This window comes from Salvelinus namaycush, chromosome 2, assembly GCF_016432855.1.
Source record: "Salvelinus namaycush isolate Seneca chromosome 2, SaNama_1.0, whole genome shotgun sequence".
Taxonomy (NCBI): domain Eukaryota; kingdom Metazoa; phylum Chordata; class Actinopteri; order Salmoniformes; family Salmonidae; genus Salvelinus; species Salvelinus namaycush.
Window position 1 is genome coordinate 38,279,092 of NC_052308.1, and position 27,776 is coordinate 38,306,867.

General features: G+C 41.7%; 1 protein-coding gene and 1 pseudogene across 1 annotated transcript; both read right to left on the bottom strand.

The window, feature by feature from the left end:
* Window positions 1-1,813: 1,813 nt before the first annotated feature.
* LOC120021534 lies at window positions 1,814-7,596 on the bottom strand (annotated as a pseudogene).
* Window positions 7,597-10,657: 3,061 nt separating this feature from the next.
* LOC120021545 (solute carrier family 2, facilitated glucose transporter member 11-like) lies at window positions 10,658-26,514 on the bottom strand. The gene is made up of 12 exons (XM_038965339.1): window positions 26,437-26,514; window positions 18,940-19,038; window positions 18,557-18,717; window positions 18,328-18,452; window positions 18,008-18,137; window positions 15,965-16,113; window positions 15,443-15,630; window positions 14,038-14,148; window positions 13,644-13,745; window positions 11,757-11,832; window positions 11,485-11,612; window positions 10,658-10,891 (listed from the first exon to the last, which is right to left on the bottom strand). Exons 1-12 carry the CDS (start codon window positions 26,512-26,514, stop codon window positions 10,697-10,699), a joined length of 1,542 nt encoding a protein of 513 aa, XP_038821267.1. The 3' UTR covers window positions 10,658-10,696.
* Window positions 26,515-27,776: the final 1,262 nt, after the last annotated feature.

Sequence of the window (27,776 nt, forward strand, 5' to 3'; positions counted from 1 at the left end):
AGCATGACACTATGACTGAATTCAAACTTTTCATGAGGCCATAAGTAGAAAATAAAGATGTCACTGTGCAGAATAGATTATGAAATGTTCTGCCCCTGAACAAGGCAGTTAACCCACTGTTCCTAGGCTGTCATTGTAAATAAGAATTTGTTCTTAACTGACTTGCCTAGTTAAATAAATAAAAAGATTAGTCCTGAATAAAACATGGTAGCATAAAGGCTACATCATTGATGACAAACACAATTTAGTCTAATATATATATATATATATATATATATATATATATATATTGAACAAAAATATAAATGCAACATGTAAAGTGTTGGGCCCATGTTTCATGAGCTGAAATAATAGATCCCAGAAAGTTTCCATAAGCACAAAAAGTGTATTTCTCTCAAATTTTGCACACAAATTTGTTTACATCCCTGTTAGTGAGCATTTATCCTTTGTCAAGATAATCCATCTACCAGACCGGTGTGGTATATCAAGAAGCTGATTAAACAGCATGATCATTACACAGGTGCACCTGGTGGGGGGGGTGGGGGCTGGCTGGCTGAGGAGTATTTCTGTCTGTAATAAAGTACTTTTGTGGGGAAAAACTCATTACTGGCTGGGCCTGGCTCCCAAGTGGGTGGGCCTATGCCCTCCCAATCCCATGCATGGCTGCGCCCCTGCCCAGTCATGTGAATTCCATAAATTTGTGCCTAGTTAATTTATTTCAATTGACTGATTTCCCTATATGAACTGTAGCTCAGTAAAATCATTGAAATTGTTGAATGTTGCGTTTAGATTTTTGTTCAGTATATATTTCTACTCACTTCCAGACAACCAATTTGCACCGACATCGGCTCCTAAGTGGTGACATTTAGGTGTTGAAAAGGAAAGACAGGCATGACATTTCTTTCCCAGCAACATTGTTTTGATGGGCTATTTTGTTTTCAGTGTCATTTCATTGGGGCTCATGTCATGGTATAGATTTAGTCGGTTGACTGTCAAATGAAAATAGAGGGCCAAAATGTAGTGTCTTGTTGGATAATCAATGGTAATATACAATTTTGAATCGGCACTAAGTTATATCAAGTAGTCCTTACTTAAACACATTTAAACACAAACAGTTTCCTGGACACAGATTAAGCAGAGCATGCAACTGGTAGCTGAAGCTGAACTGTCCAATTGACCTGGACAGCAACAAAAAAAAACATTCCAAATTTGATTTGATATGAATATACTTTTTTAAAATGTTCATTACAAAGTAATAAGTCATTGATACAGCTTTAAAAAATCTGTTGAAGATGTATAGGACCCTCGACTAGAATGTAGGAACAGCGCAATGACTGATTTAGCAACATGTTTGGGATTCATACTAGTTGCTGTAAATCCACATTCAAATGAACAACTAAACAGAGTACATCTCTTAACACATCTGTTCATACACTCTAACAGAAAAGGTGCTATCTACAACCTACAGTTAAAGGGTTCTTCAGCTGTCCCCATAGGAAAACCCTTGGAAGAACCCATTTTGGTTCCAGGTAGAACCATTTTGGGTTCCATGTAGAAACCTTTCCAGAGAGGGTTCTACCTGGAACCAAAAGGGTGCTCCTATGGGGATAGCCGAAGAACCCATTTTGAAACCTTTTTTCTAAGAGTGTACAAGCCACTCAATACATTTCTTTAAAATGTCGTAAAATGCAGTACGCTACAAAGATCAGGAAGCAGAACTGACCTAAACCATCCTCCATGGGAACATTAATAATGTTCAAGTTCAACAGATAAGGGTACAGACAGACAGTAGGACCTCAGAGATATGCAAATGTCAAGAATGGCAGTCTTTGATCAATGAAATGTTTGCAACTTTGAGGTTCTGTGTGTATGTTGACTTGGAGCAGCATTTGACCACTATGTAGCTCACTCGACTCCCAATACTCAGATCTGGAATCATACACACACCACTTAGCCTACAGCTGTATACTTGTGAAAATAAGACATGCATAATACATAAGAAATGATGTACTCACAAGGTCCTAGTCCATAAATACAGATGACAAAGAAGATGAGGGGGATGTTAACATAGGGAAACCATGAGTACAGGTCCTGTTAAGAGATTAAAAAAAACAGTGTTAGCTCTCATGTTGGCTGACACAGAGAAGCCCTAAATCAGGGGTGGGCATCCTGATTGCATAACAATCAGGACGGACATGATGACTCCCATCAACAGGTAGCCATAGCCCATCAGCATCTTCCTGCCCACGCGGTCTATCAACAGAGACTGGGACACAACAAGGACAGGAGGTCAAAATGGCCACTAAAACAAATGATGTGGTATTGTTCACTTACAGACAGTAATGTTATTCTCTGCTATATGACCTATGGTATGGTACTTACACAGAGAGTGATGGTGATGAGATCTGTTGTTCCGATGCCACTAGACAGGTAATGCATCTTGTCCTCTGCTACTCCAGCTTCACCAAAGATGTCGAAAGTGTAGAAATAAATCTATAGAACACATTTTGGGTCATTTTGGGTAATTGTGGAGACGATGAGATGAAAGGAGAACGACAAAAGGTAGAGCAAGAGAGGGCTCCTATTTGCAGCTGTTTAATTCTGAAAAAGGAAGGGAATGGAACAGCTCTTCACTTCACAGAATAACCTAATCAGGGAAAAATAAAGTATTGACATTGGATTCAGACTTGTGACTAATGGTAAATGCAGTAAAGTTGCAGTAAAGGTAGATACGGTCAAAACAGACTCACTGCGTTATTACCACAAAACTGAATACCAGCACAAGGGATGACCAGAGCCAGCAGCTACCACCTGGCACAGCGAGAAGTCAGCACGTCCCACATGGTCTTAACCTTCTGGCCCTGCATGCTCGCGCTCTCCTTCCCCATGTCATCCATCTACAGGTCATCCTCCTGTAGATGACAGATACATACGCACAAATCATATTTTATACAACAGAAACATCATATACACGCCTCACCTCACCATATCTGATGATATGATGTGTACTGATATATGTTATATGTGAATTGTTATGTTGTACGTTATAGAACGTATTCTATGTTTGACTTTTGTAAAGTCTAGATAATCAAGGAACATCCTTCTTCCAAAAGCCAGCATAACATGTCAAAATAAAAGTTTCACATTATGATATAGCCCTGGACTGTGCGCATACCTTTTTTTGCAGCCCTCAGTGTCTCCCTTGTCGATGTATAGGTAGCAGGGAGCCTCAGGGTAAAAGAGCAAGGTCACAAACTGGAGGATGGCAGGGAGGCCACCAAGGGCCATGAGCCAGGGCCACATGTCATCGGTACCCATCAGCTCCCTGCAGAGAGAGAGACTTGTTGACAAATGACTATTTACAGCCATACTGTGTGTCTTCCTTCCATCTTAATTCAGTTTGATACTTGAACATCAACCTCCAAACTTGCTAAAATTCTCCTATTAGAATTTATTTCACATATTTTTTGGAGAACTTTGCCATAAATGTGTACAACATCATGCTACAAAGTGATTCCATTTCTAGTAATTTGTCAGATGAGCTGTTCAGAATCTTGTTCTTCAGCCCAGCCGGACCAGGACAGGGTAATCTAAGGCACATGATGGTGAGGTTGAGCTGGTCCGATTTGGAGTGGAGAAGGCTCAGAGCGGTCAACTGGAACATTCGGAAGGGGATTTGACTGAATGGTGTGAACCCTGAAAGTTCTCCTCTTTCTCTGAGTAAGATAGATGGCAAGAGAGTTGGCTTCATTTTTTACAGAATGAGACTCTCACTGTGACCTAGCTAACCTGTATGTTGCCTTCTTTGACTCTATGGATGCAATCTATGTAACTCCGCTGGGATTGTGGGTTCTGAGGACGTATTAAGGTGTCATGAACATGAACTGTAGCCTGGTCAACCAGACTGAGTGACCGCTGCACTGTGAGCACAACACCGAGGTCAGTATGCTTGACCAGGCTAGAACAACTGACCACTGAAAGGGTAAACGGACCACAGGACACAAGTTAGGTGGTTAAGTAACAAGGGTACTGTCAATCTGACCATGACCTTCCTGAAGCCATTGAAGATGGAGCTAGTTAGGGTCAGGAATCCTCTCAGCTTCTTAGGTGAACTCTCGCCCAGGTACACCAGGTGCACACTCAGCCCCAGGCCTAAAACCACAGATAGTGAGAGAGAGGAGGGAGCGGTATGAGGAAAGAGATATATAGAGAAAGAGTGAAAGAAAGAGAGAGAGAGAGGGGAGGGAGAGGTTACAAAACAAATAGGTAAGTTACAAAAACGAATAGGTAAGCTACACAAACTAATAGGTAAGCTATCAAAACTAACACCACAGGCTAAGCCCATATTCTCATATATAGTAGGTTATACACAGAGGAAAAAACTACCACAACACACATACCAACATTATATCCATAGAGAAATATGTTCAGCAGGATCACCTCAATGGACTTGGCCAAGCGACGAAAGACCATCAGTACAGCGTCTATGTTGAACAGCAGGGCTTTCTTCCTGCAAAACCATACAGAAGACATCAGGAAAACCTGCCTAATATTGAGTTGCACCCCCTTTTGCCCACAGAACAGCCTCAAATCGTCGGGGCATGGACTCCACAAGGTTTCGAAAACGTTCCACAGGCTCGCTAGCCCATGTTGACTCCAATGCTTCCCACAGTTGTGTCAAGTTGGCTGGATGTCCTTTGGATGGTGGACGTTTCTTGATACACATAGAAAACTGTTGAGCATGAAAAACCCAGCATCGTTGCAGTTCTTGACACACTCAAACCGGTGCATCCGGCACCTACTACCATACTTAAATCTTTTGTCATCCCCATTTACCATCTGAATGGCACACACACAATCCATTTCTCAATTGTCTCAAGGCTTAAAAATCCTTATTTAACATGTCTCCTCCCCTTCCTCTACACTGATTGAAGTGGATTTAGCACATGACATCAATAAGGGATCATAGCTTCCACCTGGATTCACCGGGTCAGTCTATGTCATGTAAATGTTTTGTACATTCAGTGTGTGTGTGTCATTGTGAACAGTGCCTAACCGGCCGTGGGTGACAGGGAAGCTGCCACTGTCTATAGCCCGACCCATCCTCCCAGGCTGAACACAGACACGATGAAAGACCAGATGAGCATGTTGGTACAATCGTATACCTCCCCAGCCAGGTCTGGTTCACAAAGCTTTGGATGTGCTACAGACACATGGAGAATGTTATTATCTATTTGCATTGTCCCCCCCCTCCCCCCTCCTCTTTTACACTGCTTCTGCTCTCTGTTGTTATCATCTATGCATAGTCACTTTAATAACTCTACCTACATGTACATACTACCTCAACTAACCGGTGCCCCCGCCCATTGACTCTGTACCGGTACCCCCTGTATATAGTCTCGCTATTGTTATTTTACTGCTGCTCTTAATTACTAGTTACTTTTATTTCTTATTCTTATCTGTATTTTTTTAAACTGCATTGTTGGTTAGGTGCTCGTGAGTAAGCATTTCACTGTAAGGTCTACACCTGTTGTATTCGGAGCATGTGACTAATAACATTTATTTGATTTGAGATAATAACAGAGTAGCAGCGGCGTAAAAGAGGGGGTGGGCAATGCAAGTAGTCTGGGAAGCCATTTGATTAGATGTTCAGGAGTCTTATGGCTTGGGGGTAGAAGCTGTTTAGAAGCCTTTTGGACCTAGACTTGGCGCTCCGGTACTGCTTGCCGTGCGGTAGTAGAGAGAACAGTCTATGACTAGGGTGGCTGGAGTCTTTGACAATTTTTAGGGCCTTCCTCTGACACCACCTGGTATAGAGGTCCTGAATGGCAGAAAGCTTTGCCCCAGTGGTGTACTGGGCCGTACGCACTACCCTCTGTAGTTCCTGGTGGTCGGAGACTGAGCAGTTGCCATACCAGGCAATGATGCAACCAGACAGAATGCTCTCGATGGTGCAGCTGTAGAACCTTTTTTGAGGATCTGAGGACCAATGCCAAATCTTTTCAGTCTCCTGAGGGGGAATAGGTTTTGTCGTGCCCTCTTCACGACTGTCTTGGTGGTCTTTGGACCATGTTAGTTTGTTGGTGATGTGGACACCAAGGAACTTGAAGCTCTCAAACTGCTCCACTACAGCCCCGTCGATGAGAATGGGGGCATGTTTGGTCCTCCTTTTCCTGTAGTCCACAATCATCTCCTTTGTCTTGATCACATTGAGGGAGAGGTTGTTGTCCTGGCGCCACACGGCCAGGTTGGATGATCATTTGTGCAAGTACTCAATGTAGACTATTCTAATTTAGCAAAAACGCGTAGATCTCTGTTAGATATTAGTGTATTCATTTCCACTTAAACTAGAGGTTTAGCTGAGTAAGCAGCTGATTTATCATGTGTGTCATCCCAGTGCTTAGGAAGTGAACAGGATGAAGCTCTGTTGACTGATCAACCCCTGGTTAGTAGACAACCCTGCTTATGATGGCCATACTTCAAATAGTATCACGCATAATATGCATTGCCTATCATATACAGTGCCAACAGGATTCCTGTAACCTCAACCCCACCATGTTTTTTCTCTCTCTGCTCACACGATATGACAATGCACAGTTGGATCTGTAATAAATTGGATTTGAGAAAAAGCTGAAATGTTGATGAACTGTTGATCACAATGCTATCCAATAGGCGGCGGTCTCTGGCTGGGAAGTGATACGACATCACCCTATTTGCCTGGGAACCTGTATATTATGTATATCTTTGTTTACTCTCTCATACTTTGTATGCATCCTGCTGTTTGCAGCTTTTGGCACGCACTCAAGTTAAGCTACTTCTCATATTCTCCGAAAAAAAAACTGTAGTACTATAGTATAATTGTGACACGTGAACATAATAACAATAATAATCATGCTTTTTCTTAATTTAAAGCTAATTTGTACTCTATGTGGCTCAGGTAATACACAGCTGTCCTATACCACTGCAAAATGATTTATATGTGATATCTTTACAGGCTCAGCAGGCAGGGAGCTATTCATCTCGAGTCAGATAACACCTTCACTTTTATCCCTCAATGTTATTCTTCACTGTCAAGTTTATATTCAACTCCACAGAGCTGATCATCAGACAGCTTTCTTACCTCAGCTGGAGAAGCCATGATGGAAACATGCATCACGTGCTGATTCCCCGATTCCCAATACCAACGCCAACAGGCAAAGCCTCCAGTACTGCAAGCAGAATATAAGCAAGCATGTCTTACAGTAACTACAAATTCTAAACTTCTCAACGAAACAAATACTAATATCACAGACATTATTCAAGTTTGATAGATCACAGTCAAATAAGATGCTTAAGTTTTATGTAAAGTTTTGACTCAACAATAGATACTTGTATGAAATTGTAATTTCAGGATGTCACTATGAGAGCAGAAATTGCAGTGTGCAGTCTATTTTTGACTATTTACTGAACAATTCCATCAGCGATTGTGTAACTGATGTTCTATTGTCTTACCAGGTCGTTGAGTGCTTCTCCTATCTTTGCGTTTGAGGCTCCCTGGATGCTGGGTGGAACAGGAGAGCAGGTGGACATTGGGTCGATCACATGATGCTGGCCCATGGGCCATTTATCGCCACCCTCTGTCCCTGACACTGTTACTCATCACACCGTATGGGTTGATCATTCAGCCAAATAGTGGAAGATAACCTTGACATTGGGGAGGAGGAGGAGGAGGAGGAGGAGGAGGAGGAGGAGGAGAGAGTGAGAGTGAGAGTGAGAGAGAGAATGAGAGAATGAACATCTTCCTGGTCCAAACTGGATCTCACCAGGTTCCTTCCCACCGATATCGAGCCCCCGCCTTGTGACTCCAGCGTTTCAGCCAAAACTAAGTTACATCATGTTCGCTTGTATCCTGTTTGGCATTAGGTTTATTTTTTTGTAAGGGATAGACGTTTAGGGAAGTGTTTTGATACAACAGGAATAACTTACCAATTGTTTCCCTTGAGACTCTGCCTGAACATGTCCATCTGTAAACTGGACAGTACAGGTGTTGCCCAAAGCCCAGTGTCACATTGAGCACGTTGTAAGGAATAAATAAAACAGTAATTTCCGACTTGTTTTGATACTGTAAGTTATGTATTGGAAAAGTATTGTGCATTATTTTTAAGTTATAAACTATACAAATAAATAATAAAGAAAGAAAGTTGCACACTCCATATATAAACTCCCAGTAATTTACTGGGCAAATCACCAATGCTTCACCCTGAAGAAGGCACATTGATGCCCGAAACATTGGTGATTTACCATGTAAATTACTGGGAGTTTATATATGGAGTGTGCGACAATTTATTTTTTTGGTTTAGTTTATTCGCCGTTAGTCAGCACCTCCACACAAAATAGTTTTTCTGGGTGTACGCCATCTCATGTTTTTTTGTTATACTATTGTTTGTAAGTTGCCTTTCTTTTTCCCTGTTTGTTTGTGTTGTTTTGATGACTGAGCATTGCCGTACTGGTGATTGTTTTTGGCAAAAAAACTAAAAGAGAATTGATCTCAAAAAAGAATAAAGAAACAGACAAAGGTGTAACTGCATTTTTTTCGACTGAACTTCTGAACTGAATTTCCTAACACAAGTTGAGAATAAAACATGAATTAACATGAACGTTCATGCGCATATGACAGATAAATCTAGCAGTTGGATTTTCAGAACTATGTCTAGCGAATGCGACACCAAAGACAATGTGGAAATATGATTGTTTTATTATAGTATGTATTTGATGACTGCTTATTTCCAATGCACTATTTATGAAAAACCGTGGGGATGCCAATTTAATTGACGATACAATAACGATTTGTACTGAACGTAAACTCTCCCGCCATAATAAAGCATATGCAACGACATGGGGTCTCCCTTTACGTGTAATGTTTATCATACTGTGTAATCGGTTAGTTGATATCTTACTCACTGTTCTCTGCTGCTCCTCCACGTGGCTCTACAGTACACTTATTAATGTGGTTCACATAGACAGATGCCTTGAATGGTCTTGTTTAATCGGACAAATCTTAGGTCGTCATGCTCTTGCTGTAACAAAGGTGTTGATGAAGGATGTCTATGGAATGATAGACTGTACGGGAACAAAGTTGAAAGCCTGTAGACATTTATTAACTTCGATCATTTATTTTCCAATCTAACAGAAGGATACATCATTTATTATCACAACCTGTTCTAAACAATTCAATGTTACACACCATTCAAAACAACAGACAGTTGGATCATTTGCCAATATAGCTTTATGAAATGATCTACAAATACAGTAGAATACTCTCTCAACATACAGTAGCTATAGATAGCTTTATATATATATATATTTTTTGCCTTTTTACAATATCATCCACCATATCTGTATGATAACCCTATGACACACGTAACAACAGTTGAACTTTCCCTTTGACCTGGATAGCAAAAACATTCCAAAATTGATTTGATATGAATATACTTTTTTAAATGTTCATTACAAGGTAATATGTAATTGACACAGCTTTACAAAATCCGTTGTATAGTGCGCGCATTGCTGCGCTTATAATGTGAACAAATAGCCTAATCGTTTATCAACATTTTAAGCTAAACGTTCTCATCTGTTGCGTCAGGCTCATAGTTTAAAACAGGTTTTTCATGATAGTGGTTGTATTTATTTGGGATCTATCGTATCCCACAACTGTCTCAGACTATGTTTGGAATATTTATTTCTCGCACAGAATAGTTCAACATAAACAACTCTAAAGTAAGCATATAGGAGTAGCTGTTTCCTTGTTAACCACTCAACACAGAATAGCCACATGTGCACACTCCCTCAAATCCTTTGGAGAAAATATAATTTCTATTTTATTCAGCTATGTTCAATTGTATTCTTCATACTATGAAATAATATAGAATAATGCCACGGAATTCTAAGCAAATCTTGTCTGCTAAATGAACTAGTGTAGCCCACAGAAATAATGGCATACACAGATCAGGGCCTAACACAAGGACAACTCAGAGTATGCTATTATGTTCTTCTGAAATAGACTACATTTTCTTCATATCACGTTTCTTTAGACCTGTCTAAAATAAATAATGGATTTATTGTGATGGTGTAGGCAATATTACATGGATTTATTAGACTTTTTTAAAAATGTAGATGTTCCAAAGGTCTGCATTAGGCTTGTAGGCTATGAGTGGAAACCAGGAGATGCTAAATGTATTTATGTTCATTAACGGTCAATTACCCTGAGACCGGTAGTTATTTGCTTGACAATCATCTGCTGACAAAATTTCATGACCACCACAGCCCTATATAGGACCCCCGACTAGAATGTAAGAACAGCGTTATGACAGATTTTTTGCTGTAAAGCCACATTCAAATTAACAACTAAACAAAGAACATCTCTTAACACTTCTATGCATACACTCTTATAAAAAAAAGTGCTATCTACAACCATAAAAGAGGAAACGGGTTCTTCGGCTGTCCCCATAGGAGAACCCTTTGAGGAACCCTTTTTGGTTCCAGGTAGAACCTTTTTGGCTTCCATGTAGAACCCTTTCCACAGAGGGTTCTACCTGGAACCAAAAGGGTTCTACCTGGAACCAAAAAGGATGCTCCTATGGGGATAGCCGAAGAACCCTTTTGGAACCCTTTTTTCTAAGAGTGTACCAATATCGCTCAAGCCACTCAATACATTTCTTTAAAATTTCGTTGCCATAACAAAGTCAGCCTTTTCGGTGTCTGTTCCCCTGTTCTTGTAGTTGAGTTTGTTAAACTCCTCCATGATCTCCACCATGCTCTTGCCTTTGGTCTCTGGGATGAAGTAGAGTACGAACGCTGCGCTGAAGAGGCAGTATGCTACGAAGATCAGGAAGCAGAACTGGCCCAGTCCATCCTACATGGGGCACACAAATACCAATGTTAAACAGATCTACAGCAGTGTTTCTTGATGGAGCCGCTGATGAGCCCAAGCTCACTTGATTCAACTAATCAAAAGTTTGATGATGAGTTGACAAGTGGAATCAGGGGTGTAGTGCTAGGGCAAGAACTAAAATGTGCACCCCTTTGTGTCCCCAGGACCAGGATCTACAGTAACTCACTGACCGTCTGTCAAGGGACACGTAGCCCATTAGCCTGCATATGACAGAAAAAAGACTTTCAGAAACCGTCTACCACAATTCATGAGCATTTATCTTATTTATTTTATTTTCAGTAAAAAGCAGGCTTATTGCTTGCTACAGTATGTCCAGTGTGTTCTAATGCTTGATTCACACTATAGGGGGTGACCTGAACCATACTAGGCTCGTTTGAATATTTTCTTTTTACACTGTCCTTTCCAGCACAGTCCGAGCAATTATGGTGGATGTGTAACCAGGCCAGCCCAGTACAGTTTGACCTGGCTCGGCTCGATTAGTTTCCATTGTGAAAAAAGGGTATGTTCCAATCATCAAGTGTGTGCATGAAGACTTAGACCAGTAAGTATCTCACCACTATGAAGGGGAAGCACATCCCAATCAAGAACAGGCTTAACCAGTTGATGGAGCCGCTAATGACGAAAGCGGACGGTCTCCAGGCCTGCAGGAAGATATCTGCAGGGAGGGTGCTGGCTATTCCAGCTAGGAAGAGAATTTAGTACCATGACAAATAACTCCGTCTGGGGTTAGCTCACTTAGCTAGCCACAATCACAAACCACTCAGACCACAGGTGTAGACTTGTGAAATATGACTCATGAGGGGACTATCATTTTTTGAGAACTCACAAGGTCCTAGTCCATAAACGCAGATGACAGAGAAGATGAGGGCGATGTTAACATAGGGAAACCATGAGTACAGGTCCTGTTGAGAGACAAAGAACTGTATTGGATCTCATGCTTGGAACGTCTTCTATGGCATGGCACCAGCAACATCAAAGCTGTGGGTTCAATTTCAGCAGGAATCACATCATGTACATGTATACAGTGGCAAGAAAAAGTATGTGAACCCTTTGGAATTACCTGGATTTCTGCATAAATTGGTCATAAAATTTGATCTGATCTTCATCTAAGTCACAACAATAGACAAACATAGCGTGCTTAAACTAATAACACACAAATTATTGTATTTTTCTTGTCTATATTGAATACATAATTTAAACATTCACAGTGTAGGTTGGAAAACGTATGTGAACCCCTAGGCTAATTGGAGTCAGGAGTCAGCTAACCTGGAGTTCAATCAATGAGACGAGATTGGAGATGTTGGTTAGAGCTGCCTTGCCCTATAAAAAACACTCACAAGATGTGAGTTTGCTATTCACAAGAAGCATTGCCTGATGTGAACCATGCCTTGAACAAAAGAGATATCAGAAGACCTAATACTAAAAATTGTTGACTTGCATAAAGCTGGAAAGGGTTACAAAAGTATCTCTAAAAGCTTTGATGTTCATCAGTCCACGCTAAGACAAATTGTCTATAAATGGAGAAAGTTCAGCACTGTTGCTACTCTCCCTATGAGTGGCCGTCCTGCAAAGATGACTGCAAGAGCACAGCGCAGAATGCTCAATGAGGTTAAGAAGAATCCTAGTTTCAGCTAAAGACTTACAGAAATCTATGGAACACGCTAACATTTCTGTTGACGAGTCTACGATACGTAAAACACTAAACAAGAATGGTGTACATGGGAGAACACCACGGAAGAAGCCACTGCTGTCTAAAAAAAACATTGCTTCACATCTGAAGTTTGCAAAAGTGCACCTGGACGTTCCACAGCGCTACTGGCAAAATATTCTGTGGACAGATGGAACTACAGTTGAGTTGTTTGGAAGGAACACACAACACTATGTGTGGAGAAAAAAGCCACAGCACACCAACATCAAAACCTCATCCCAACTGTAAAGTATGGTGGAGGGAGCATCATGGTTTGGGGCTGCTTTGCTGCCTCAGGGCCTGGACAGCTTGCTATCATCGACGGAAAAATGAATTCCCAAGTTTATCAAGATATTTTGCAGGAGAATGTTAGGCTATCTGTCCGCCAATTGAAGCTCAACAGAAGTTGGGTGATGCAACAGGACAACGACCCAAAACACAGAAGTAAATAAACAACAGAATGGCTTCAACAGAAGAAAATACGCCTTAAGGAGTGGCCCAGTCAGAGTCCTGACCTCAACCCGATTGAGATGCTGTGGCATGACCTCAAGAGAGCAGTTCACACCAGACATCCCAAGAATATTGCTGAACTGAAGCAGTTTTGTAAAGAGGAATGGTCCAAAATTCCTCCTGACCGTTGTGCAGGTCTGATCTATGGAAAATGTTTGGTTGAGGTTATTGCTGCCAAAGGAGGGTCAAACAGTTACTAAATTCAAGGGTTCACATACTTTTCCACCCTGCACTGTGAATGTTTACACGGTGTGTTCAATAAAGACATGAAAACATATCATTTTCTGTGTGTTATTAGTTTAAGCAGACTATGTTTGTCTATTGTTGTGGCCTACTGTAGATGAAGATGTTATGTTGTGTTATGACCAATTTATGCAGAAATCCACATACTTTTTCTTGCCACTGTAAGTTGATTTGACGTTTAAGCTTGGTGAGTAAATGTCAGCTAGGTGGCATATATTATTATAATATGAAAGAAAAACCCAGAAAAGCCCTGAGGGTTGACCTGTTAGTTACCTTGATAGACAGCATAACAATCAGGACGGACATGATGACTCCCATCAACAGGTAGCCATAGCCCATCAGCATCTTCCTGCCCGCACGGTCTATCAACAGAGACTGGGACACAACACAACCCGTAATGTATTGTAAACACATTATAGAAACGAAACAATATAAATTACATAAACAAAACAATATAATTTATATTATTAACATTTGTGAGTATATCTATGGACACAACAGACTGATTGTGGGACAACAAGGCTTTGTCAAGGGAAAAGGTCAAGGGACGGGAAGTCATCCGGACACAGATTAAGCCTAGATTCTCAATTTGAAACACTTTTTAGGACTCGGCTCAGTTACAAACAGTGATGGTATTCTCTGCTATGACCTATGGTATGGTACTTACACAGAGAGTGATGGTGATGAGATCTGTTGTTCCGATGCCAATGGAAAGGTAATGCATCTTGTCCTCTGCTACTCCAGCTTCACGGAAGATGTCGAAAGCGTAGAAATAAATCTATAGAACACATTTTGGGTCATTTTGGGTAATTGTGGAGACGACGAGATGAAAGGAGAGCGACAAGAAAAGGTAGAGCAAGAAGGGGGCTTAGCTGGAAAATTGGAACAGTTCTTAAGTTTGATTAAGAGTACGGAATGACTTTATCAGTCAATTATAACGCATTTACATTAAATGTAGACTACCGTTCAAAAGTTTGGGCTCACTTAGAAATGTCCTTGTCTTTGAAAGAGAAGCATTTTTTTGTCCATTAAAATAACATCAAATTGATCAGAAATACAGTGTAGACATCGTTAATGTTGTAAATTACTATTGTAGCTAGAAACAGCTGAATTGTTATGGAATATCTACATAGCAACCATCACTCCTGTGTTCCAATGGCACGTTGTGTTAGCTAATCCAAGTTTATCATTTTAAAAGGCTAATTGATCATTAGAAAACCCTTTTGCAATTATGTTAGCACAGCTGAAAACTTTTGTTCTGATTAAAGAAGTAATAAAACTGGCCTTCTTTAGACTAGTTGAGTATCTGGAGCATCAGCATTTGTGGGTTCGATTACAGGCTCAAAATGGCCAGAGAAAAATGACTTTCCTCTGAAACTCATCAGTCTATTCTTGTTCTAAGATATGAGAAATTGCCAAGAAACTGAAGCTCTGGTACAACGCTGTGTACTATTCCCTTTACTGAACAGCGCAAACTGTCTCTAACCAGAATAGGAAGAGGAGTGGGAGGCCCCGGTGCAAGACTGAGCAAGAGGACAAGTACATTAGAGTGTCTAGTTTGAGAAACAAGACGCCTCACAAGTCCTCAACTGGCAGCTTCATTAAATAGTACCAGCAAAACACCAGTCTCAAGGTCAACAGTTAAGAGTAGATTCCGGGATGCTGGCCTTCTAGGCAGAGTTCCTTTGTCCAGTGTCTGTGTTCTTTTGCCCATCTTAATCTTTTCTTTTTATTGGCCATAAAAAATCAGCCGTTTCCAGCTACAATAGTCATTTACAACATTAACAATGTCTACACTGTATTTCGGATCAATTTGATGTTATTTTAAAGGACAAAAAATGTGCTTTTCTTTCAAAAACAAGGAGTTTTCTAAGTGACCCCAAACTTTTGAACGGTAGTGTATAATTGCCATGAACGTAGATCAATATTTTGCCGTTTTGGACCGAGCTGAATTGTACTGTGTGCTGGAGAGAACAATCCGTGCTGGAGAGAACAATTTGAAAATAAAATATCTGAGCCAGCATAGAATGGCTTCGGTCTGCATAATAGTTTGAAAAGGGTATTGGCCACACCGCGTTAAACCCACAGAACTGAACGCCGGCACAAGGGATGACCAGAACCAGCAGCTGCCACCTGACACAGCGAGAAGTCAGCACATCCCAAATGGTCTTAACATTCTGGCCCTGCATGCTCGCTCTCTCCTTCCCCATTTCATCCATCTCCATCTGCAGGTCATCCTCCTGCCACAGCCAGTGCAGGGCTATTAAACAAACAAACAAACAAACAAACAAACAAACAAACAAACAAAAACACACACACACACACACACACACACACACACACACACACACACACACACACACACACACACACACACACACACACACACACACACACACACAAAGATTCATAATTTAGTGATCAATCAAAGCAATAGAAAACTTACTTTCTCTGATTGCCTTAAAATATTTGATTATCTAAAATCACGTAATTAGATGATAAATAGAACAAGAACATGACAAGCCCTCCCCCCTCCCTGTGATGTGTTTGACTGTAATGTAATGTTATAGACCATGCCTGGACTGGACGCATACCTTTTTTGCAGCCCTCAGTGTCTCCCTTGTCGATGTATAGGTAGCGGGGAGCCTCAGGGAAGAACAGCAAGGTCACAAATTGGAGGATGGCAGGGAGGCCACCAAGGGCCATGAGCCAGGGCCACATGTCATCGGTACCCATCAGCTCCCTGCAGAGAGAGAGAGAAAGAGAGAGTGAGTGAGAGAGAGAGTGAGTGCGACAGAGAGAGTGAGTGAGACAGAGAGAGTGAGACAGAGTGTGAGTGAGTGAGTGAGACAGAGAGTGAGTGAGTGAGTCAGAGAGTGAGTGAGTGAGACAGAGTGAGTGAGTGAGTGAGTGAGTGAGTGAGTGAGTGAGTGAGTGAGTGAGTGAGTGAGAGACTTGACCCATTCCAATATACTGAGTCTCTTCCTCCTACAGTTTGATTCCGATACTTACATCTTTTGATATTTGAACTTTCTAGCTTGACAAAGTTCTGCAACTAAATTGGAAATATATTATTGGTGTTTCACACAATTGTTTTGTCAAAACGTTCTTTGTCATCGAGAGCTTTGTCATTTGCACGTCGTGCTCACAAAACGATGACATTTAGAGTAATCAGAATCTTGTATTTCAGTTTGGCAAGGACCAGCAATGGTGCGTGGGTAAAATCACTGGGGAAGGTAAGAAAAAATACAGAATACAACCTATGTGTTGGGATAACTGTTTGCTCTATAACTTACACGCCTTGCCACAGTGATATCGAGTATAGGCTTAAGGCCGAGACAATAAGAAGACACAGTGGCATAATAAATTAAACCACACCTTTGTTCCATCACAAAACCGGAGAGCAACCTCTGTCCGGTGAAGTCCACAAATCATATTGCATGTAACAAACAGTTACATGACCTACAGCATGGTCAAGCAAATTAATGTTTCCGACATTTTCTGACTACTAAACAACTATTGATTTAGAACCACAGAGTGGCAAGTCGCAAAGAAAACAGGAGCTGCCTCCAGTATTCCAGCACCATTTCAACATCATCAAATCACCTATGCTTAGTCTAGTACAGTGACAACTAAAAGATTCCCAAAACTATTTAGTCCAATCAACATAAGCTAAATGTCATGTGGGCGTCAATGGTACTAATTTCTGTGTGTGTGTGTGTGTGTGTGTGTGTGTGTGTGTGTGTGTGTGTGTGTGTGTGTGTGTGTGTGTGTGTGTGTGTGTGTGTGTGTGTGTGTGTGTGTGTGTGTGTGTGTTTGTAAGTAGAAAAGACATGTTGACTCACCCTACTTGTAGAGAAACGCCAATGCCATCCTCCTCTCTTTCATGTTGACGAAACTGTCATACAGTACACTATTTTAGTTTTTGTTGTCCTAGGCTACCTGGTTAAAAGGTTTGCTCGCTAGCCTAACTTCCTTTCATTGGCAACGCTTAGCCAGCTATTTAACATTAGCCTACTACATTTAGCTACATATTAAACTTCCATCCTCTCAGACCAGAGGCACAATGTATGAATTTGTGGTTGGATCAGAATTGCCGTTATAATCACTGGCCAGTACTTAGAATTAAGTAAAACAACAAGTCCAAATCCCTATCTCCATCCATGGCTAATTTATGAAAGGAACAATTTTAGCTGGCTAGCTAGGCACTGGAGGATAACAACACAACAAGATGCAACAATAAAAAAGAAATATTCTGTCAATGACGTTTGACTTGATGTGATTGGTGTGAGGCCAAATCCAAACTGGCTTCCCTTCATACTTTGTTTTGGCGTTCCAGGACCATTCACAGATGAGCTCACTCAGTTGAGCTGAACGCTATTATTGTATAAAAATATCAAGGGATGCCAAATGCAAGGGAGGCCAAATGCATTCGATGCTACGAGTGGCAACAGTATCATACTCTTTTTGACCATTATTTTATGTTTTTTTCTTGTTGCATTTTTTAGTGAAGCCTGGCTTCCCCTGGCATCATGAATACATGCCAATGGCCAGGACAGGAACACGTGACAGTGAGTAGATTCGATCTAAAGTGGAGAAGACTCAGGACGGTCAACTATAACATTGATGGTACTGACTTGATTCCAACAATCTGACCCATGACCTTCCCCAGGTTATTGAAGATGTTGATGGTGATGGTCAGGAATCCTCTCAGCTTCTTGGGTGAACTCTCGCCCAGATACATCAGGTGCACGTTCCACCCCAGGCCTGAGAGGAAAAGAGCGAGAGAGAGGAGAGAGAGAGACAACAAGAGTAAGAGAGAAAGAGAGAGAGAGAGTGACAGAGGAGGGAGAGGCCAGATAGAAAGGCACAAGAGATGTTACAAACACTAGTACCACAGGCTGCCCCGACATTCTCACAATAAAGTACACACACATGAGACAAAACAGACACATACCAGCATTATATCCATAGAGAAATCTGCCCAGCAGGATCATCTCAAAGGAATTGGCCATGCGACTGAAGACCATCAGTACAGCGGCTACGAGGGCCACTATGTTGTTGAACAGCAGGGTTTTCTTCCTGCAAATCCAGACAGAAGAGACATTCGGAGTATCCTTATTATCTAGTATAAAAACAACACTTCCTGGGGTACACTGGTGTGTGTATCGTGTACAGTGTCTGACCTGCCGTAGGTGACAGGGAGGCTGCCACTGTGTATAGCCCCGACCCATCCTCCCAGGCTGAACACAGACACTATGAAAGACCAGATGAGCATTTTGGTTGAATCGCTTACTGGAACCTCATACCTCCTCAGCCAGGTCTGGTTCACAAAGCTCTGGATGTGCTACAGACACACAGAGAGGGAGAGACACTGGTTTACTACAATGAGATTTGGCTCAAAGAATAATATGTTTATTCCTGATGGCAATGGCATGGCCAGATGTTGTAATCCATATGTTATTACTCATATTATGCATTGTGTACATTAACTTTGATCCCTTAGCTCCTCACGTGCAAATACTGAACACTGCAGAGCTCAGAGCTGGCAGTCAGTATTCTTTCTTACCTCAGCTGGAGAAGCCATGATGGAAACTTGCATCCCCAATTGAAATGATCCCCCAATTCCCAATACCAACGTCAACAGGTAAAGCCTCCAGTACCGCACCTAGAACACAACATTATGTCTTCACCAGGGATTGACCTTAATGGTTGCCATATTACCTGGGACAAGTGAACTGGGCTGTTTTCTTTTTCTGAAAACAACAAAACTGCAAAGAATTCCAGTAAGCCTAAAATCCCCATTGTTGAAGTAAATGACGGACAATTTATGGCATTTATGGCAGGCGGGCAAGTTGAGCCTGTTCTGTGGTTTCCCAATTAGGCAGGTGATTTTTCACAACTGAATTCCAGTAGCCTAACATTGGGGCTACACTGGGTATGGAAAGCCAAAAGGTTGAAATCGTCTCACCCTGAAAACGCATTGGATTGGTATCAGCAAGTGGATTGGTATCTATTACACGCGGTGTTGTCGCCTGGTATTACACTACACACGTGTTGTGAATGTCCAGTGTGCATTTACAGGTGATGGTAATGGTAGAGATGTTGTTCAATTGCTTTTTTTCAAGTGTCAAATGTCATTTTCACATGTGATCTTTTCACATGTCCAGTGTGCATTTACAGGTGAATAGACCACCTGTCTTCTGTACATCAAACAGCTTTTCAAACAAATATTCCCCTGTTTAAATGTCGTCGTCCCCTTGCTCTCAGAACAGCCTCAATTCGTAGGGGCATGGACTCTACAAGGTGTCGAAAGTGTTACACAGGGATGCTGGCCCATGCTGACTCCAATGCTTCCCACAGTGTCAAGTTGGCTGGATGTCCTTTGGGTGGTGGACCTTTCTTGGTACACACTGTTGAGCGTGAAAAAACCCAACAACATTGCAGTTCTTGACACAAACCAGTGCGCCTGGCATCTACTACCATACCCCGTTCAAAGGCACTTAAGTCTTTTGTCTTGCCCATTCACCCTATGAATGCCACACATTCACAATCCATGTCTTAGTTGTCAAAAACAAACATTTCAACCCTTCTTTAACCTGTCTCCTACCCTTCATCTACACTGATTGAAGTGGATTTAACAAGTGACATCAATAAGGGATCATAGCATTCACCTGAATTCACCTGGTCAGTCTCTGTCATGGAAAGAGCAGGTGTTCTTAATGTTTTGTACACTAAGTGTACATTTAAAGCTGCAATATGTAACTTTTTGAGCAACCCAAACCAAATTCACATAGAAATATGAGGTATAGATCTGTCATTGTCATTGAAAGCAAGTCTAAGAAGCAGTAGATCGGTTCTATGTGCACTATTTTTATGCTTCCTATTCTTAAGTTTATTTTTGTGTCTTTTACTTTCGGTTTTGTACACCAGCTTCAAACAGCTGAAAATACATATTTCACAGCATTTAGATGGTACAATGACTCTCTACACTATACTTGCCTATTTTTTTTATTTTTATAAACTGAAATTAGGCTAACTATTAGAATTTTAGCAACCAGAAAATGCAGGAGCTTTTTCTGCATAGTGCATGTTTCAGGTATTGTATGTAACATTAAAGGGATAGTCCACCGTAATTATAAAATGACACATTGGTTTCTTTACCTTGTAAGCAATCTATGGACAAGGTATGACAGCAATCTATGCTTTGGTTTAGTTTCCCTGGCACTGTTTCAAATGCTAACGTTTTAGCATTTGTGGCACAAATCCCATTTAAGTCATGGTGTAGATATTAGCATTTTTTGTGGATGATGTCCAAATCATCCGAATCGATCTAAAATTGATTGAGAAGCACCAACCTCTAAAATTGAGTGTAAAGCTGACAAAGTCACTTCTGGATGATTATAAACTGGGTGGTTCGAGCCCTGAATGCTGATTGGCTGACAGTTGTGGTATATCAGACCATATACCACAGGTATGACAAAGCATTTATTTTTACTGCTCTAATAAAGTTGGTAACCAGTTTATAATAGCAATAAGGCACCTCTGGGCTTTGTGGTATATAGCCAATATACCACGGCTAATGGCTGTATCCAAAAAGAACAGCCCTTAGTGGTATATTGGCCATATACCACACCCCCTCGTGTTTATTGTTTAATTAGAACATAATGCAAAAAATGCTAATATCGATACCATGACTTGTATGGGATTCCTTTCCTTTTCTCCTATCCATGCTGAGATTCCTTTCCTGTCCTTTCCTAGCTCTCTTTCTGCCTTTCCTTTCCTATCCTCCTTTCCTAACTTCCTTTCCTAGCCCCCTTTCCTAGCGCCATTTCCACCCGTCTTTTCCGAGCTCTCTTTCTTTCTTTCCTTCATTTTTTAGCTCTCTTTCCTTCTTTCTTTTTCTAGCTCCCTTTCTTAGCCAATGTGCGGGAGCACTGGTTGGTCGGGCCAATTGAGGTAGTATGTGCATGAATGTATAGTTAAAGCGACTATGCATATATGATAAACAGAGAGTAGCAGCAGGGTAAAAGAGGGGTTGGGGGGGGCACACAATGCAAATAGTCCGGGTAACCATTTGGTTACCTGTTCAGGAGTCTTATGGCTTGGGGGTAAAAACTGTTGAGAAGCCTTTTTGTCCTAGACTTGGCACTCCGGTACCGCTTGCCATGCGGTAGTAGAGAGAACAGTCTATGACTGGGGTGGCTGGGGTCTTTGACAATTTTTAGGGCCTTCCTCTGACACCGCCTGGTGTAGAGGTCCTGGATGGCAGGCAGCTTTGCCCCAGTGATGTACTGGGCCGCACGCACTACCCTCTGAAGTGCCTTGTGGTCGGAGGCCGAGCAATTGCCGTACCAGGCAGTGATGCAACCAGTCAGGATGCTCTCATGTTGCAGCTGTAGAACCTTTTGAGGATCTCAGGACCCATGCCAAATCTTTTTAGTTTCCTGAGGAGGAATAGGCTTTGTCGTGCCGTCTTCACGACTATCTCCGTGTGTTTGGACCATTCTAGTTTGTTGTTGATGTGGACACCAAGGAACTTGAAGCTCTCAACCAGCTCCACTACAGCCCCGTTGATGAGAATGGGGGCGTGCTCGGTGCTCCTTTTCCCATAGTCCACAATCATCTCCTTAGTCTTGGTTACGTTGAGGGATAGGTTGTTATTCTGGCACCACCCGGCCAGGTCTCTGACCTCCTCCCTATAGGCTGTCTCGTCGTTGTCGGTGATCAGGCCTACCACTGTTGTGTCGTCTGCAAACTTAATGATGGTGTTGGAGTCGTGCCTGGCCATGCAGTCGTGGGTGAACAGGGAGTACAGGAGGGGACTGAGCACGCACCCCTGGCATTCTCACATAGGTGTTCCTTTTGTCCAGGTGGGAAAGGGCAGTGTGGAGTGCAATAGAGATTGCATCATCTGTGGATCTGTTTGGGCAGTGTGCAAATTGGAGGGGGTCTAGGGTTTCTGGGATAATGGTGTTGATGTGAGCCATTACCAGCCTTTCAAAGCACTTCATGGCTACTGACGTGAGTGCTACGGGTAATTTAGGCAGGTGGGTCATTTAGGCAATGTAGTCATTTAGGCAGGTTGCCTTTGTGTTCTTGGGACAGGGACTATGGTGATCTGCTTGAAACATGTTGGCATTACAGACTCAATGAGGGACATGTTGAAATTGTCAGTGAAGACACCTGCCAGTTGGTCAGCACATGCCCGGAGCACACGTCCTGGTAATCCGTCTGGCCCCGCAGCCTTGTGTATGTTGACCTGTTTAAAGGTTTTACTCACGTTGGCTACGGAAAGCGTGATCACACAGTCGTCTGGAACAGCTGATGCTCTCATGCATGCATCAGTGTTGCTTGCCTCGAAGCAAGCATAGAAGTGATTTAGCTCGTCTGGTAGGCTCGTGTCACACGTATTCTTCAGATATACTACATATTCTATCCACATACTGTCCATAATGTTTATACATCCCATCCATATATTTACATATATTCTATATTTCTTAATTGCATTATTTTACTTTTAGATTCATGTGTATTGTTAGATATTACTGCACTGTTGGAGCTAGGAAGAAGCATTTCGCTACACCCGCAATAATCTTGTAAATATGTGTATGCGAACTATAACATTTTATTTGAATTCAGCATTGAACACTGCATGGAGATGAATTACGGCCACGACATCCGTTTGGCGAGTAAGCATATGCTTAATGATTCTGATGAAAATACACTCTTTGTCTTTATCAAACTAATGTTTTTGCATATTTTCAGTGTGGAACCAGTTTACGTTTAGGGGGGTTATAGCCTAGGCGAACCCATTCTAAAAGGCACCAGCAGTTCGCAAAGGAGCTTAAATGGAAAATAGACGCAAAGCAATTATTCCAAAACTGCAGCTCGTTGTTGGAACACATATTTTCCTACTTCAATCAACCAGTCCATTTTTAATTTGTGATGAGACTGTCGACATTTGGCAAGGAATGTAACTTGTGTATCCCATTAGTTAGATGGGATACATCTAACTGATGTTTTTATAGGCATTTCTGTGGTCCTAACGGGAGCTTGTGTGCACACTCAGCATGCGTGTGTGGAGGGAGCAGTCAGAAGGCAATTGAGTGAATGGGACATGGAGGGAAAAGGGAATTTATGGAGAATAACGGTGTGATGCTTGTCTTGGTTTAATTTTTGTTGCGTCTGCAAATGTGCATGTGTAAATGGAACACTAGAGTCAAAGCAAATTAACGTTATCTTCAAGACAAAATTTTACTTGTCCGTTCAAGCAGCCACAAAGCACATTCCACCAAATAGTTTTACAGTATTAAACAAAATATCTGGTTAAAGATCGATCTTTGACCTCCGTTTACTCGATTTACTCGGCAGTGGTAGAACATCAGCAGACGAAAAAGCATAAAGCCTCTCCGATTGCCCGTGTTGGTATGCCCTCTGTCACCACATTCTTCAAGAAGGTAGAGCCTTCCCAAGAAGAATATGGTTTAGCTGTGCAGGAGGGTGTCTTTGCATACCACACTATGTGACACAATCATAGTTACAGATCTATGGACTGCACAGCACAACTGACACGGAAGCTTTGTGAGCCAAAGTTTACATGTGCTAGGACAAAATGTGACGCCACAGTGAGTAACGTGTTAGCACCATGGGCAACTACTTTGGTAACACAGGACCTAGACCAGGTTGAATTTGTGTCCCTGTCCATTGATGCGTCCAATCATGGACATGTAAAGCTGCCTATAGTAGTCAGATATTTAAGATATCATCTGTGGAAACAAAACTGCTTGATTTTGTTGAATTGAATGGAGAAACAGCAAAGGAAATTGCAGCTGAGGTCCTGGTGGTCATCCAAAAATGTAACCTGGAAAACATTCTCTGCCGACAACAAATACCAACTTTGGAGGACTGAATAGGCTGGGGAGGGTCAATGTCCATACCAAAGTTAAAAATGCTCTGCAGCGGGAGGTGATTGGCTTAGGTTGTCCTGCCCACATCATTCATAACACGGCCAGAACAGCTTTGGATATGATGTTGAGTACCTGCTCACAAAGATATTTGGATATGTTCATATTTTTACCGTCAGAGTAGAAAGACTGAAGGGCTTTTGTGAGTTTGTTGGCCAGGAGTACCATAACATTTTAGGACACAGCAATGTTCGCTGGATGTCCATGTTCCCTGCTCTAGAAAGAATGCTGAAAATGTATGTGCCATTGAAATCCTTTTTTATTTCGGAAGACAAAAGCCCTGTTGTCCTGTGAACAATGTTCGAAGATCCACTGACTGAACTTTGGCTGGCCTTTGTCCATGGAAACTTGACCGTATTCAGTGACACGATCAAGATGCTTGGAGGCCAGGATCACTGTGCTGTGGAGTCCGCTGCAATTCTGAGAAACGTTGAGGCAAAATTCACTGCAAGACGTGATGACAACTTAATTCCAGTTTTGGTCAGAGGACTTCTGAGAGAGCTAGAGGGAAATGGAACCATGTCTAAAGAGAGCTTTCTCAAAACATCCCAATCATTCTTCACTATGGCTGTGAACTACTTGCAAGCATGGGAGAAAGCACACAGATAATCTAAAAGATTTACATTGTCTCCTTTTAAAAAGGCAACCTCTGTGTGAAGAGATCCAGAAGTCAGCAGGCACACTGCAGGAAAAATGCCCCAATGTGACCATCAATGAGGATGTTGTGTGACGAGGTTACTGGCCTGCAAGAGTTCCTAAAGGGGGGATCGCTTGAAGAATGGAAAACATCTGAGACAGTAGTCAGAGATGGAGCACGGTGGTTACCCACTTCAAAGAGAATGACATCACACACACACACTAACCTGGCTAGATTAGCGTCTGTTGTAATGTGCTTACCTGGAAGTAATGCACCAGTCGAGAGTGTTCTCCCAAATTAATGATCTATGGACAGCAGCAAGAAATAGGTTCACTGTTCCTACCATCAAGGCCATGCTTATTGTGAAGACAAACTTCAATCTCCCCTGCCAGGAGTTCATGGAGAAGCTGGCCAAAGACAGAGCAATCCTGAAGAAGATACATTCTTCTGAGAAATTTACAGATTAGGTTGGTATAAGTATATTATGTAGTTACCAATCTCATCAGCATCTTATTTCTTTATTATGTTAAGTATTTCACATATATTATTGTCTGTTTTTTTAAAATTTTGCTCATGTTCTCTTCTGCTCTTATTCTACCAGGACCACTGAATGGCTGTTCAAGACAGTTCTGTCTTGTCTGTAGCGTTTCTGTAATATAGTTGTTTTCTCTGTATCACAGTGTGGCTGTTAGACTAAATACATGAAACCGGAATTGTCCCCCTTTTTTATTTCATAGATAATATAACATTGGCTATTTTAATTATATATTGACCTCCGAACTGGAAATGTCCCCAGTTTTCATTTCAGAAATCTGGTCACCTTAGTATAATAGCAAAATCATGTTTTCGTGGTGAGACGACTTGAACCTTTTGGCTTTAAAAGTCTGCTACACTGGAAGCCTAACGTTTGGTCTGGGCGAGCAGAATGTGTCGACATCTTGAAAATACATTTATAACCAGAACTCATGCAAATGTTACGCATTCGACGTAGCACTGCAGGCCAGTAAAACAGATTTGTTTCTGCTTCCTCCCTGTTGTTTACTTAAGTGACCAACAGGTTCTGACAATGTTGTGTGAAAATAACATTTTCGGGCAAGAGAGAAGTGACCAACAAAATACTGCTGACTTCTCCGATGGACAAGTGCCTTTCAGACCTTAATGGTCAATCCCTGTTCACTCCAAACTGTACCTCATAACTCGTTGAAACAAAGGGCAACATTAGGGTCTACAGTACACAGACATGATTCAAGTTTGATATTACTGTCAACAGTCAAATTGGATGCATAGGCCTACATTGTTTGTAACATTGACATAGGCTAAGTGCCACATAGCAAAAGAATTAGTCATTTCAACGTGTGCCTCATCAGTTAATCAAATGTATTTATAAAGCTCTTTTCACATCAGCAGTTGTCACAAGTGCCTCATGATCAGTTAGTTTGTGAGTGATGTTCTGTGATCCTACCAGGTCGTTGAGTGCTTCTCTCATCTCTCTGTTTGAGACTCCCTGGATGCTGACTGGAACAGGAGAGCAGATGGTCATTTATCCCTACGACCAACCCGCCCCGTCCCTGAAATAGTTACTATTTACGCCAACTGGGTTGATCATTGAGCCTTATAGTGGAGAGGAGGTAAGATGGGAGAAGGAGGTTGGAGGGAAGGAGAGAAAGAGACAGAGCGATAGAGGGAGAGAGAGAGTGAGTGTAAGATAGTGACAGAGGAGAGAGAGGGCAGGCAGAACGGTGTTCTACCTGGGAGCTGTTTGTAGGTATTGCATTTGATAACTGTTAAGTATGGCTACGCAAATCTTTTTGCTGTTTTCAACTTGTATATGTATGTGTTTTTATATTTCTCCATAGGATATCATTTTTGTTGCATGGGTATACATTCATTTACAAAAACCTTTGGGACAACAACGTAGTCAGTGATTAAGGAACTATCTGCACTTGGTCTGACGGATGGTATATTTTCCTGCCAAAATAAAGATATGCAGCTTCCTGTTAGTGTTGTGAAGTAACAGACATGGGTCTCAATTGTGTAATAGGTTAGTTGATATCTAACTCAGTGGCTCTGCTGGTCCTTCTATACTTATTTTCCAAATGTACAGTGCCTTCGGAAAGTATTCAGACCCCTTGACTTTTTCCTAATTTTGTTAGGTTACAGGCTTATTTGAAAAATTATTACATCTTTTTTTCCCTCAACAATCTACACACAATACCTCATAATGACAAAGAAAAAACTGTTTTTTAGACATTATTGGTAATTAATTATAACAGAAATATCACATTTAGATAAATATTCAGACCCTTTACTCATTACATTGTTGAAGCACCTTTGGCAGCAATTACAGCCACAAGTCATCTTGGGTATGACACTACAAGCTTGGTACACTTGTATTTGGGGAGTTTCTACCATTTTTCTCTGCAGATCCTCTCAAGCTCTGTCAGGCTGGATGGGGAGCGTTGCTGCACAGCTATTTTCAGGTCTCTCATGAGATATTCAATCTGGTCTGGGCTTTGGCTGGCCACTCTAGGACATTCAGAGACCTGACATGAAGCCACTTCTGCGTTATTTTGGCTGTGTGCTTAGGGTCTCCTAGTCCCTGCTGCTGAAAAACACCCCCACAGCGTGGTGCTGCCACCACCATCCTTCACCGTAGGGATGGTGCCAGGTTTCCTCCAGACGTGACGCTTGGCATTCAGGCCAGAGTTGAATCTTGGTTTCATCAGACCAGAGAATCTTGTTGCTCATGGTCTAGGAGTCTTTAGGTGCCTTTTGGCAAACTCTAAGCGGGCTGTCATGTCC